Below are 14,238 nucleotides of genomic sequence, written 5' to 3' on the forward strand. Positions count from 1 at the left end.
TGGCTACCACTGGAGCCCACCCTTTGCAGCACTACTTCCTCTCTCCATGCTGCAAACCTACACTTCGACTATCTCTTTCTTCCTCTGACTTTCTGCTGGATGGTCCTTTTGATACAGGCCCTGCTTGGACCTGGTTCACAGTTTTGGTCTTGATTTCCAGTTTCACTTCTGGTGCTGTCTTCACCTTTCTTGGTTCCCATTATGGTGTTTGACCTGCCATCTTTTCCAAATTTTACAGAAGTGTGTATCATGCAGAGAAGGTCACTCACTATGGTGTATGTTCTGCCTCTGTGCCCTTCTATCCTGGCACCTTCCCTTCCCATTGTTGTAGTATGCTCAAATAAAGCATGGTAGACAACCTGTCGTGGGAGGAAGGAGTCATCAAGTACATGCACAGTGGAAGCCCCCTGGCCATGCAGGGATTGCACTGCTGGTGCCAGAGCTGCACACTTCCCATGTATGCCATGGAGTATGTGCCCATCATGACTGGGGCATGGGGACTCCAAACAACAGATTACTGGCCAGGTAACCATTGCTGTGGCAGGGTAGTGCCCATGGGGGGAGCTCCCATTCGGAGTGGGTGGCACCGTGGCGGATAGTTACACATGAAGTGACTGAATGTGTTCCTGCTGGTGGTTGCATGGTCCCAGCAGTCTCTACAAATGGAAAGTCCTGTCCAGCCATTGTTGCGGTGTCTATCGCTGTGCTTATTGTTGAACTTATGTTATTGTGCAGTTTTATCCTTTGTTGGAATTAAAAAGCGTTGTTGTTTGCTTTATTCCATGTTCTCTACAGTACGTATTACTGTAGATTCATTGTGCCTACAGTTGTCTCTTTTTCAGCAAGTCTGGATTCAAATGTAAACACGTAAGTCTTCCACTAAATGAAAAATTAGCAGTGCTATAAAGACTGGACAAAGGAGAATTGCTCCAAAAAATTGTAAGGGAACTGAATGTAGGTGTTACGACAATTAAGGATTGGAAGAATCAGAAAGACATTGAATCGTATACAGTTACAATTGATGATGAAAACAATCTGAAGAATCCCAAAATATTAAAAAAGCCTAAACATGAACTGCTTGATAACATATTGTGGATGTGGTTTTGTCAAGAAAGAAGGAAAGGAACTCCAATATCCTGGCCAATTCTCAAAGAAAAAGCAATAGTTTTGCACAAAAACTGGAAGCCAAAAGTAAATTTGCTGCCAGTGACGACTGGATTGATCATTGGAAAACTCGTCATGGTGTCTGATTTGTTTCGATTTCCGGTGAAAAACTATCTGCTGATTCCACAGCTGTTAAGGAGTTTTCTGTTAAGTTTCAAGAAACTGTAGAAGAAAATGAACTGTTACCCTGCCAAGTGTATAACATTGACGAGACAAGGCTGAACTTTAAAATGTTGCCAACAAAAACTCTGGCAGCTTGAAATGAATCTGTGGTAGGAACTAAGTTTATAAAAGATAGAATAACAGTCATTCCTTGTAGCAACGCAGATGGTACCCACAAGCTCCCCTTGTTCGTCATTGGCAAATCTAAGAAGCCAAGGGCATTCTAAAACATAAACTTATCTTCCTTGGCATTTTATTACCGCAATCAAAAATCTGCTGGGATGGACTGCAACCTTCTTAAATACTGGTTTTTCGATGATTTTGTGCCATCGGTCGAAAAAGACAGGAAGCAAAAAAATCTGCCTGTTTGTGCTCTACTGCTGTTGGATAACGCACCATCACATCCATCTGAGGAAGATTAGGTGAAAAGGGACAAAAAGCTCTCTTTCTGCCTCCTAATGTGACCTCACTCATCCAGCCAATGGATCAGGGCATTATCGAATGGTTAATAATGCAATATTGCAGAAAGTATATCAGCTCAATCTTGGAAAAATCTGAAGGAGGTCATAACTTATTTGAGGCAATGAAATCCCTGAACATGAAAGATTCTATCTACACAAACACTGCAGCATGGGATGAAGTGAAACCTGGCACACTGCAGGAATTGTGGCGTAAGCTTTGGTCACAAGTTATGACTGGAAATGAGCATACCGAAGACGAGCAAACAAACGACACGCTGGAAATCGTTAAAGATCTACAAACTCTGGAGCTGAACGTCCCTGCCAATGAAGTTGAAGAGTGGATAAACGAATGTGATAAAGACTGTGACACTTTTGAAGAGCTCAATGACGACCAGATTGTTGCCGCTGTTAGCCAGGAAACTGTGAATGAGGACTCGGATGGCGAAGACGAATCCCCCCACCCGGATTTCACACAACGATGCAAAAAACACTTTTGACATCGCCCTTCAACACATCGAGCAGAATCCAACTTCAACTCCAATGAACATTTTGTGGATAAAAAAAAAATGGAGGGACACTGCAGCTAAATCTAGAATAACATCTGCTAAACAAAAATGTATCACTGACTTTTTTTTCCAAGTAATTTGTTTTCGTTTTCACTGTAAAAACACTGCATACAGTATAATCATTTCTTAGTTTATACATACAGTAGTTTATTTCTTTGTAAAAAATTTCTTTTTTATTTACAGTACTATAAACATTTTTTAATTTACAGTATATATCGTTTATTCGTTATTAAGTACAGTAGAGTACTGTAATTTGTTTGTCATTTCTCCTTTTAAAACCAATACATATTATTGTGTGTGTAGATGTTTTTTAGTTAATATATTGTTTAACAATGTGTAAAAAACATCTTTTTATACTACTGTAGACGTCTTTTAGCTCTTAAATCGTTTAATTTTTTGTACTAAATGTCTTTTTATATTTTTTGCAATAAATATTAGATTTTTCGGATAATCCGACCTTTTTTTTTTGTTCTGACCATGGTCCCGGTCCAGAAGGTGACAGATTAGAGGGGTTCTACTGTATTTAGCAGTGTGAACAACACCACAATGATTATTAAATTTTGACCTTTGTTGTGGTAGGGTTGTTAGGTGGTCCAGGGCATCATCTTTCACCATGACCTCCATTTGCAGTCTTGTGATGAGCTGCAGGGCAACTTAGAGTGACAGGATGTCCATCTCATCCATCACGTCCACAGGGGACCAAGGGAAAACAGAGTTGCTACCAGGGCGTCCATGTTGGCTTAGGAGGGTGATATGTTGCCCGGGAAGGTCAAGGTGGTGGTCACCTGGTGTGACAGGAAACGTTACGTTCCCGCTCCCGTGAGATGGGAGCTGTTCAGACATAAGTCTTCCTGTAGCGTTGCTATGCCTGTCTGCAGGGATTGTGACCATCCCTTCCATGCAAATGTTCTTTTTGCCCCTTCCCCCATCTGGGTAAATAGCCGAGAGCTCCACTTTCCCTGCTCACCAGATTGCTTTACTTTTAAGCGCGAGAAAAAAATCCAGGAGTGTAAGATGCTGGACAATGTCACATATCGGCACAGCCAACTGCTAATACCTGCCCTCCAGGCAGTTGGGGGTCCTTCTGGTGCTTCCACCATTCTCACTTTGGGAGCATTGGCTCCCTACCTGCTGCGGACGCTGGTCCCCGTCCTCCAGCTGGATGTGCATCATCCTCTTCTCTGGCTGGCAAGAGGCCCCTCGAGACTGGATCTCGAACGTTAGGTGGGCTGCGGAGCCCTCAGGTTGATAGTGGGCAGATTGGGAACAAATGCCAGTGTGCACTTGGTATGTTTGCTGGGGATCTCATCAGAGATGTGGAGAAGGTTCTGCCAGCAACTATCGAGCTCACTGGGTGCAACCAGTTGAAAACTGTGGTTCCTGTCAGGTTCTGAGGCCATCCTTTGTCCCTTTTGGTGGATGGCTGAAAGCAGATAGCATCGCACATGGGGTGCAGATGAAGCTCACTATCTCTGGCAAGGTACCCAGTGTCGATCATGGTCCTCTGGTTTAGAGTAGAATGGTTCTGTGACAGTATCAGTTGAGAATTTCTTGATATCCACTAATCGGGAGGAGAATTGTAGGGTGCCCTTTAATAGGTCAGGAATGCATTATATTCAGGAATCAGCTACTAGGATAGTGGAGGATATGTGTCTTGCACATGGAGCTTTTTTTGGTTAGAGGAACCCACTGCTCGATGTCAGAGATGAACTGCTTGCCAAAATCAGAGAAACATTAGCCATATTCCCAGAATGAGATTTTCACTCTGCAGCGGAGTGTGCGCTAATATGAAAATTCCTGGCAGATTAAAACTGTGTGCCGGACCGAGACTCGAACTCGGGACCTTTGCCTTTCGCGGGCAGGTGCTCTACCAACTGAGCTACCCAAGCACGACTCACGCCCCGTCCTTACAGCTTTACTTCTGCCAGTACCTTGTTCTCCTACCTTCCAAACCTTCCAGAAGCTCTCCTGTGAACCTTGCAGAACTAGCACACCTGAAAGGAAGGATATTGTGGAGACATTGCTTAGCCACAGCCTTGGGGATGTTTCCAGAATGAGATTTTCACTTCACTGCAGAGAGCTAGTTCTGCAAGGTTCGCAGGAGAGCTTCTGTAAGGTTTGGAAGGTAGGAGACAAGGTACTGGCAGAAGTAAAGCTATGAGGGCGGGGCGTGAGTCGTGCTTGGGTAGCTCAGTTGGTAGAGCACTTGCCCGCGAAAGGCAAAGGACCCGAGTTCGAGTCTCAGTCCGGCACACAGTTTTAATCTGCCAGGAAGTTTCATTTCAGTGCACACTCCGCTGCAGAGTGAAAATCTCATTCTGGAAACATCCCCAAGGCTGTGGCTAAGCAATGTCTCCACAATATCCTTCCTTTCAGGTGTGCTAGTTCTGCAAGGTTCACAGGAGAGCTTCTGGAAGGTTTGGAAGGTAGGAGAACAAGGTACTGGCAGAAGTAAAGCTGTAAGGACGGGGCGTGAGTCGTGCTTGGGTAGCTCAGTTGGTAGAGCACCTGCCCGCGAAAGGCAAAGGTCCCGAGTTCGAGTCTCGGTCCGGCACACAGTTTTTACCTGCCAGGAAACTTCATTAGCCATGTTATTCTCAGAGAATGTTAACTTTGCAGATTAGAAATAGAAAAGGTTAAAATGATATTGGTTAACCGCAGGAGCATCCATGGTAAGTTCCCAGAATTAGAGCCACTTATTAAAGATAATAAAGCTTGTATAGCAGTAGGAATGGAAAATGGCTGAAACAAAAACCTAAGTTCAGATTGGAGTATTTATTATAAGAATTGACTAAATGCTAAAGGTGGCAGAGTATTTATTGCAGAAACAAATTTATTATCTACTGAGATTATCACGGATTATGAATGTGAATTAATCTGGATGAAGTTGAGCATCAAAGGTGGGTAAAAATGGTAACTGGATGTCTTTATAGACTGCCTGCATCAGGAGCTGTAGTTGTAGAGCACTTCAGAGAGAAGTTGCAAAATTTCTTGAATATGTTTCTTGATCATACTACTGTAATAGGGTTAGAATGGGAGTCATGTAATTGAAACCGGAACCAGAGACATCATATCTTAAACCTCCTAGCCACAAACAGATCTGAACTTTTTGAATCAGTTTATGTAGAAGAGGGTAGTGTCAGTGATCATAGAGCAGTGATGGCTTCAATGACTATTGGTATGACAAGGAATGTTAAGAGAGGTAGGAAAATATTTTTGCTCAGCAAGAGTGACAGGATACAAATATCTGTGTAATCAACGTCAAAAATTCAGTGTTGAGGATGAAGGTGCATACAGCAAATGGAAAAAATTCAAAAGCATTGTTCAAGGTCTTAAAGGATGGAAAAGGCCTACTGTGATTACGAACTGTGTTAGGAAACTGCAATGTAATCAAAGATAGCTTCATTCTTTCTGCGAGCTACATGAGATTGGAATGATAGAGAATTGTGAAGGTGGTTTGATGAACCCTCTGCCAGGCACTTAAATGTGATTTGCAGAGTATCCATGTAGATGTAGGTGTACATTAAAAAGACATCAAAACCTAGCTGACAAACCAAAGCTGAACAAAGTGAAAATAAATGTAAGGAGAGCAATGAGAGAAGCATTAAGTGATTTTGAAAGCAATATTTTGCCAACCAATCTGACTAAAAATCATAAGAAGTTTTGGTCTTACATAAAATCAGTAAGTGTTTTGAAATCATCTACTCAATCACTCAGGCACCATAGTGACATCAGAAAGGGAGATTGATAGAAGGCAAAAATACTGAATTCAGTCTTCTGTACTTGTTTCACATTGGAAGATCATAATACAGTTTCTCCTTTCAATACTCATACAAACACTGAAATAGCAGATACTGAGATAAGTGACCACAGAAGAGGAAAGGCATCGGGACCAGGTAAGATTTTTCAGAGATTGTATGAAATTTGCTCCTCTGCTAGCATCAGTTTATTGTAGGTTGCTGGAGAAATGAAGGGTACCTAGCTACTGTAAGAAGCTACAGGCTGGAGCAATGAAGGGTACCTAGCTACTGTAAGAAGGTACAGGTCATTCATGTTTTCAAGAGGGGTCATATGACAGATTCCCACAATTATAGGCGTATATCACTGAAGTCAATCTGTTGTAGGATTATGGAACACGTTTTGGAGAGTGAAAATTTCCTCCATAAAAATAGAAATAGATTGCACAAACAGAAAGCTTGGAAAACTCTGCTTGCTCTGTTCCTTCATAAGATCCATAGTGCCGCAGACATCAGCACTCGGGTTCATGCCTTGACTTCAGGAACACATTTGACACCATCCGACACTGCCATTTAGGAGCAAAAATATGAGCGTACTGGGTATCAGATCAGATTTGCTACTGGATTAAAAACTTTCTTGCAGAGGGAACTCAACAGGTCATTCTTAAAGGAACAAAATGGACATTTGCGAAGGTAATTTCAGGAACACTCCAAAGAAGTGTGGTAGGACCTTTACCGTTTACGGTATATATACATATATATGATGTAGTAGAAAATGTCAGAAGCTCCATAAGACTATTTGCAGTTGAAGCAGTTGTCTACAAGAAGGTAATGATGGCAGAAGACTGTAGCAATTTGCAAAAGGATCTGCAGAGAACAAATGCATGGTGCAGGGTCTGGCAGTTGACCCTAAACATAAATAAATGTAACATATTGCACACACACAGGAGGAGACACCCACTGCTATGTAACTACACAATTGATGAAAAATTGCTCGACACAGTATCTACTGTAAAATGTCTGGGAATAAACATAAGTTGAATGACCAAATAAAACAGATATTAGACTGAGATTCATAGGAAGAGTTTTAAGGAAATGTAGCTCATCCATGAAAGAAGAATCCTACAAATCAGTTTTCAACCAATTCTCGACTATTGCTGATCACTCTGGGACCTTACCTTGTAGCCTTAATAGAAGAGATAGGAAAGATTCAATGAAGAGTAACACATTTTGTCACATGGTTATTTAGTTGGTGTGGGAGTATTATAGTGATGCTCAAAAGCTCCAGCGGTAGACATGACAGAAGATGTGGTATGCATCATGGAATTCTGAGATAATACATTCTGGAGAAGAGTTGGAAACATATTACTTCCTGCCACATATGTCTCACAAAATGATTACAATGAGAAAATTCGAGAAATTAGAGCTAATACAGAGGTTTACCAACAAACATTCTTCCCATATGCCATTTGCAATTCAAACAAGGAAGGGGGTTCACACAGTGGTATCAGAAGTACTCTTTGTTGTGCACTGTCATGTGGATTGTGGAGTACTGATTTGGTTTATGTAATCACAAAACGCTTATCTCATTTGGATGATGACTTGTATGTCTTGTCCGGTGAGTACTTTATGTCAACAACATGGCAACAAGTGGTTTTTAAAGATGTTTAGAAGCTGTTAAGCACCACCTAAATATAATGTTTTAGATATATATTTCATTCCTCTGTGTACCTAAATTTGTCAGATCCGCCATACTGGATAAACAATTGACCACGTAATTTTATACCAGTTGACTGTTCCCAGTGCTGCAATGTATGCACCATAACACTGGGAACGCTTAATAAAACTATAACTTCACTACTTAATGCGAGCAAAATAAATAATTACTTGCTCAAACTAACCTATTGTATCTTGCCGAAAATGTTCATACGTGCCTACACACACATTTAAAGGTAATGCAATTTCTAATGCAATAACAAACGTACCAGTTTCCCTTCACCATTCATGCAACTCTTAGTTAATCACTTAACTCTTTTTATGCCACTGTAACCTATTGCAAAGTTGTTCGAGGTTCTATAGGTGCTAAAAAAGGAAAGTCCTCAAGGATGAACTTTTTCAAACCATATATATGGTCGTGTACGTCAGGGTTACAGGTGCCACACCCAACAGTCATTTATGAAAGTGGGCCCTCATTTGCAAGTAATTGATGTAAAATAACTTTGAGTGATGCTCTACAGCCTTAAAATTAACAGTGTACACACAGCAATGGCATAGATGTTTAAGAACAATTCTTGACATACTAAAGATTGTGGATTTGAATCCTTTCTGGCCCTTTTAAATTTTTATTTTTAAACCTTTATTGAAATTACTTTGATCATTATTTGTATTCATTCAGTGGGTCTAAATTTAATTTTTTATTTCTAATAATTTATCACAGTGTTTTAAACATTGTATTTACTCTTTCATTTGCTTTCATTTCTTCTTCCAATCACTCTTCTTTTCATTTTTTTATATTTCTGCAAGTGATTTTAATTATTTTATGTATTAACTTTAATTTAATTTCTTGCTTTTTATCACTTTACATTCTTGTCCATGATATTGCATTCATTAATTATTTATATTCCTAATTTTGAATTGATTTCATTTTATTGCAGATCCATTTATTTAAATTTTCATCTGCATTATTTCTGTCCATAGTGCAACAAGAATTTATATTACTTATGTATGTATGTACGATGATTACCGTAAAAAATTACAATTTGTAAGGAAAAGTATGTTCTTTAACACCACTGCACAGCCAATATGAATAGATTAATTCATCTTTTGTTTTTAACTAATGGATCAACATTTTCAACACCTAAAAATTGTGATAGATAATTAAAAGTAATTAAAATCATATACATTAAAAACAAAGATTCCAAGACTTACCAAGCGGGAAAGCGCCGGCAGACAGGCACATGAACAAAACACACAAACACACACACAGAATTACTAGCTTTTGCAACCGATGGTTGCTTCTTCAGGAAGGAGAGGGAAAGACGAAAGGATGTGGGTTTTAAGGGAGAGGGTAAGGAGTCATTCCAATCCCGGGAGCGGAAAGACTTCCCTTAGGGGAAAAAAAGGACAGGTGTACACTCGCGCACACACACACACACACACACACACACACACACACACACATGCCCATCCGCACATACACAGACACAAGCAGACATATTTAAAGGCAAAGAGTAAGGGCAGAGATGTCAGTCGATGCGGAAGTACAGAGGCAAAGAAGTTGTTGAAAGACAGGTGAGGTATGAGCGGCAGCAACTTGAAATTAGCGGAGGTTGAGGCCTGGCAGACATCAAGAAGAGAGGATATACTGAAGGGCGAGTTCCCATCTCCGGAGTTCGGATAGGTTGGTGTTGGTGGGAAGTATCCAGATAACTCGGACGGTGTAACACTGTGCCAAGATGTGCTGGCCGTGCATCAAGGCATGTTTAGCTACAGGGTGATCCTCATTACCAACAGACACCGTCTGCCTGTGTCCATTTATACGAATGGACAGTTTGTTGCTGGTCATTCCCCCATGGAAAGCGTCACAGTGCAGGCAGGTCAGTTGGTAAATCACGTGGGTGCTTTCACACGTGGCTCTCCCTTTGATCGTGTACACCTTCCGGGTTACAGGACTGGAGTAGGTGGTGGTGGGAGGGTGCATAGGACAGGTTTTACACCGGGGGCGGTTGCAAGGGTAGGAGCCAGAGGGTAGGGAAGGTGGTTTGGGGATTTCATAGGGATGAACCAAGAGGTTACGAAGGTTAGGTGGATGCCGGAAAGACACTCTTGGTGGAGTGGGGACGATTTCATGAAGGATGGATCTCATTTCGGGGCAGGATTTTAGGAAGTCGTATCCCTGCTGGAGAGCCACATTCAAGGTCTGATCCAGTCCCGGGAAATATTCTGTCACAAGTGGGGCACTTTTGGGGTTCTTCTGTGAGAGGTTCTGGGTTTGAGGGGATGAGGAAGTGGCTCTGGTTATCTGCTTCTGTACCAGGTTGGGAGGGTAGTTGTGGGATGCGAAAGCTGTTTTCAGGTTGTTGGTGTAATGGTCGAGGGATTCAGGACTGGAGCAGATTCGTTTGCCACGATGGCCTAGGCTGTAGGGAAGGGACCGTTTGATATGGAATGGGTGGCAGCTGTCATAATGGAGGTACTGTTGCTTGTTGGTGGGTTTGATGTGGACGGATGTGTGCACCTGGCCATTGGACAGATGGAGGTCAACGTCTAGGAAAGTGGCATGGGATTTGGAGTAGGACCAGGTGTATCTGATGGAACCAAAGGAGTTGAGGTTGGAGAGGAAATTCTGGAGTTGTTCTTTACTGTGAGTCCAGATCATGAAGATGTCATCAATAAATCTGTACCAAACTTTGGGTTGGCAGGCTTGGGTAACCAAGAAGGCTTCCTCTAAGCGACCCATAAATAGGTTGGCATACGAGGGGGCCATCCTGGTACCCATGGCTGTTCCCTTTAATTGTTGGTATGTCTGGCATTCAAAAGTGAAGAAGTTGTGGAAGTTGTGGGTCAGGATGAAGCTGGCTAAGGTGACGAGGAAAGAGGTTTTAGGTAGGGTGGCAGGTGATCGGCGTGAAAGGAAGTGCTCCATTGCAGCGAGGCCCTGGACGTGCAGGATATTCGTGTATAGGGAAGTGGCATCAATGGTTACAAGGATGGTTTCCGGGGGTAACAGACTGGGTACGGATTCCAGGCGTTCGAGAAAGTGGTTGGTGTCTTTGATGAAGGATGGGAGACTGCATGTAATGGGTTGAAGGTGTTGATCTACGTAGGCAGAGATAGGTTCTGTGGGGGCTTGGTAACCAGCTACAATGGGGCGGCCAGGATGTTTGGGTTTGTGAATTTTAGGAAGTAGGTAGAAGGTAGGAGTGCGAGGTGTCGGTGGGGTGAGGAGTTTGATTGAGTCAGGTGAAAGGTTTTGTAGGGGGCCTAAGGTTCTGAGGATTCCTTGAAGCCAAGGTAATCCCATTCCTGATGTCCAGGCGGAGCTTCAAGGAATCCTTCTATAAATCATTCTATAAATAGTAAAGGTTCTGATTCTGGTACAAGCATGTCTTATCAATTGACATAAAATCACTTAATGGTGGAAGGTGTAGTGTAGTGGAAATAAAAATAAATTGTGATTGATTGTAGAAATTCATAGTTTCAACTGACATTCATAACAAACCATCATTGTCATGGATATCACTCATGGTAAAGCCTAACCTAAAATGTGTGTATTTCATTGACTATTTTGTGTTATGAGACAATTGTGATTAAAAATCAGGAGATCTAAGAAAATTACCTATGCACGTATTGTCTTTTCTAATATATCCTTCATTGCAACGGCACCTATTTGACTGACAGCTTACTCGATATCCAAGATTCTCACCGATGTAGCATTCACTACTTGAATTGCATTCGTTATCCAAATCTGAAAAAGGAAATTACAAAATAATGTCGAATCATACATAAAATCTTAAGTGACAGTAGATGTTGCTATACTTTTACTTACCTTTATTTCTTATACACTTTCGATCAGCAAAATGGTAACTTTTTGAGCAAACACACTGTCCCCCGTAGCAGTATGCAGAGTCACCAAATGTCTTTGAACACTGTGTATTTTCCTCACACTGTTGCTTATAACCTGTGGCAACTGTTATAAAACAACAGACAATTGACTATTCAGCTATGAAAAGTTCACAAATGAAAAGTAATGATATAAAGGCACTGATTATAAGTATTTATTCAAATATGCAAATATGAGCATTTATTGCAAGCATGAGCATTTATTGTTAATATGCCTGTAACACATAAGTGGTAAGCATATGTTTTAATGAACATTAGGCTCAATTCTTACAATTAGTGTTGCATGAAACTCAAAACTCCATGGAATGAGAAGCACCATAAGGACTTTAAATATTGAAGATGTGGAATACTTTTATTTTCTCGTGAAGAGATGTAATGAGACCAATGACAAATATAAGTTTATGGCCACATATAAGCATTTTGTTAAACAGTTTGTCACAAGGAAAGAACTATAGGTAGCTACGTTCAAAAAACCTAACAGACAGGTAGGTCACAAAAGTGATAAAGTTATCGTGCCAAAATAAGAATATTCCGAGCTCAGCACAAAGGCTGATTTTATTGTTTACTTTGAAAGATGCAAACAAATACTAACACCAGTTATTTCAAAATAAAAAAAACCCCTAGAAAATGACAAACTAATGTGCAATTTTGGGAATAAAACTAAAGCAACAAAGCAAGTTATAAAAAGAGAAACAGGTGGAAGGTCAATTAATCACAGTAATATAGAGTCAATTAAAATTAACAATAAACTAACTGATCCCAGACAAGCAACTAATGCTTTCAAGCATTATTTTTCAAACACCAGTAGATAAATACACATCATGGTAAGCAGCTGTACAGTAAGAGACTAAAAGTGAAAAAGAGAGAGAGAGTACTAAATATTCAGTGGGCACTAATGATATACTGGGTGCTATAATCAACCCTAGCGCAATATTTATTGAGAACCACTACCACACATAGTAAATTCATCTTTTGAGAATTATGTATTTCAGGTTAGACTAAACACTGCAAAAGTAGCACCTCTGCATAAGAAGCATGCCACAGGTGAAGTTGCTAATTACGGCCCAGTTTCAGTTTTGTGAAGCTCAAGCAAAATTATGACAAAAATGTTCCTTAGAAGATTAACAGCCTTCTTAAATAAAGCACTGCTGATAAATGACTCACAGCATGGGGTCAGGTGCCCTGTAGCATGCATTCCGCTGTCCCAAAAACACTGCCATTTGCAACTTCAGTCATGTCAAGTCAGAGCTCACTGGAGGGTGGAGCAGCCTCGGTGCCAGTGATGGCCTGTCTTAGTTAGAAGGAGACCAGGTGAGCCTCTGCAATCAACCTGTTTGTGGCCCATACACAACGGACCTAAATCTGGAGTTATAGCCTGGGGTGTGATTTCGGCACTCATATGGTTACACCACAAACCCTGACTCTAAATTTGTATGTCAGTTTGGTGATCGACCAGTTGTCCTACTATTCACGAACAGTATCCCAGGGGGTGTTTTCCAACAGGATAACCCTTGCCCATATACCCTTGTTGCAACCCAACATGCTCTACAGTGTTTCGACATGTTGCCTTGGCCTGCTCAATCACCAGATCTGTTTCCAATTGAGCACATATAGGGCATCATTGGATGGAAACTCCGGCATCATCCACAACCAGCATTAACCATTGCTGTACTGTCCAAAGCAAGGGACTCCATTCCACAAACTGACATCCATTCCTATATGACACAATGCATGCACATTTGTATGCTTGCATTCAACAATCTGGCAGTTACAATGGTTATTAGCGCAACAGAATTTCACATGTGTAATGGCGTCCCCTGATTGTACTGATGATGTGGCATTCCACATGCAGATTGGATTTCTGCCTATTATTAACAGAGTGAAAGCTGCTAACTCTTGGGAATAGGCTAATATTGCTAACAACAAACAACATTAAAGAAAATATATACTGTGAGGGCAATGTCAGAATTCCCAGACTATTGAATAGGGGTTGACAAGAGGTTCTCGCACTTACATCACATATAATTCGAACAGCCCATTTTGGAGCCAAAAATACCTCTTTTGAATCAAAAGAATTACCCCAAAAAATAATACCATATGACATAAGCGTATGAAAATATGCAGAGTAGACTACTTTTATTGTTGAACTGTCACTTATTTCAGATACTGTTCTAATGGTAAATAAAGCAGCATTTAGTTTCTGAACAAGATCCTGAACATGGGCTTTCCACAACAGCTTACTATCTATCCGAGCGCCTAGAAACTTGAACTGTTCTGTCTCGCTTATAAAATGCCCATTCTGTCTGATCAAAATATTGGCTCTTGTTGAATTTTGAGTTAGAAACTGTAAAAACTGAGTCTTACTGTGATTTAGCATCAAATTATTTTCCACGAGCCATGAACTTATTTCATGAACTACATTATTTGATAATGTTTCAATATTACACACAATATCCTTCACTACCAAGCTGGTGTCATCAGCAAACAGAAATATTTTTGAATTACCTGTAATACTAGAAGGCATAT

The 14,238-nt window shown here is 40.9% G+C and overlaps 1 protein-coding gene across 1 annotated transcript in view; it reads right to left on the reverse strand.

Moving 5' to 3' along the window:
• The window catches only part of LOC126284380 (tenascin-like), a 218,299-nt gene that overhangs the window by 18,971 nt on the left and 185,090 nt on the right, over positions 1 to 14,238 (reverse strand). Inside the window, exons 5-6 of the mRNA XM_049983266.1 lie at positions 11,639 to 11,779; positions 11,429 to 11,557 (exon numbers count right to left, since the gene is read on the reverse strand). Of these exons, the coding sequence (XP_049839223.1) occupies positions 11,429 to 11,557; positions 11,639 to 11,779 (270 nt within the window). The remainder of the gene's footprint in view (positions 1 to 11,428; positions 11,558 to 11,638; positions 11,780 to 14,238) is intronic.

Source organism: Schistocerca gregaria, chromosome 1, assembly GCF_023897955.1.
Source record: "Schistocerca gregaria isolate iqSchGreg1 chromosome 1, iqSchGreg1.2, whole genome shotgun sequence".
Classification (NCBI taxonomy): Eukaryota; Metazoa; Arthropoda; class Insecta; order Orthoptera; family Acrididae; genus Schistocerca; species Schistocerca gregaria.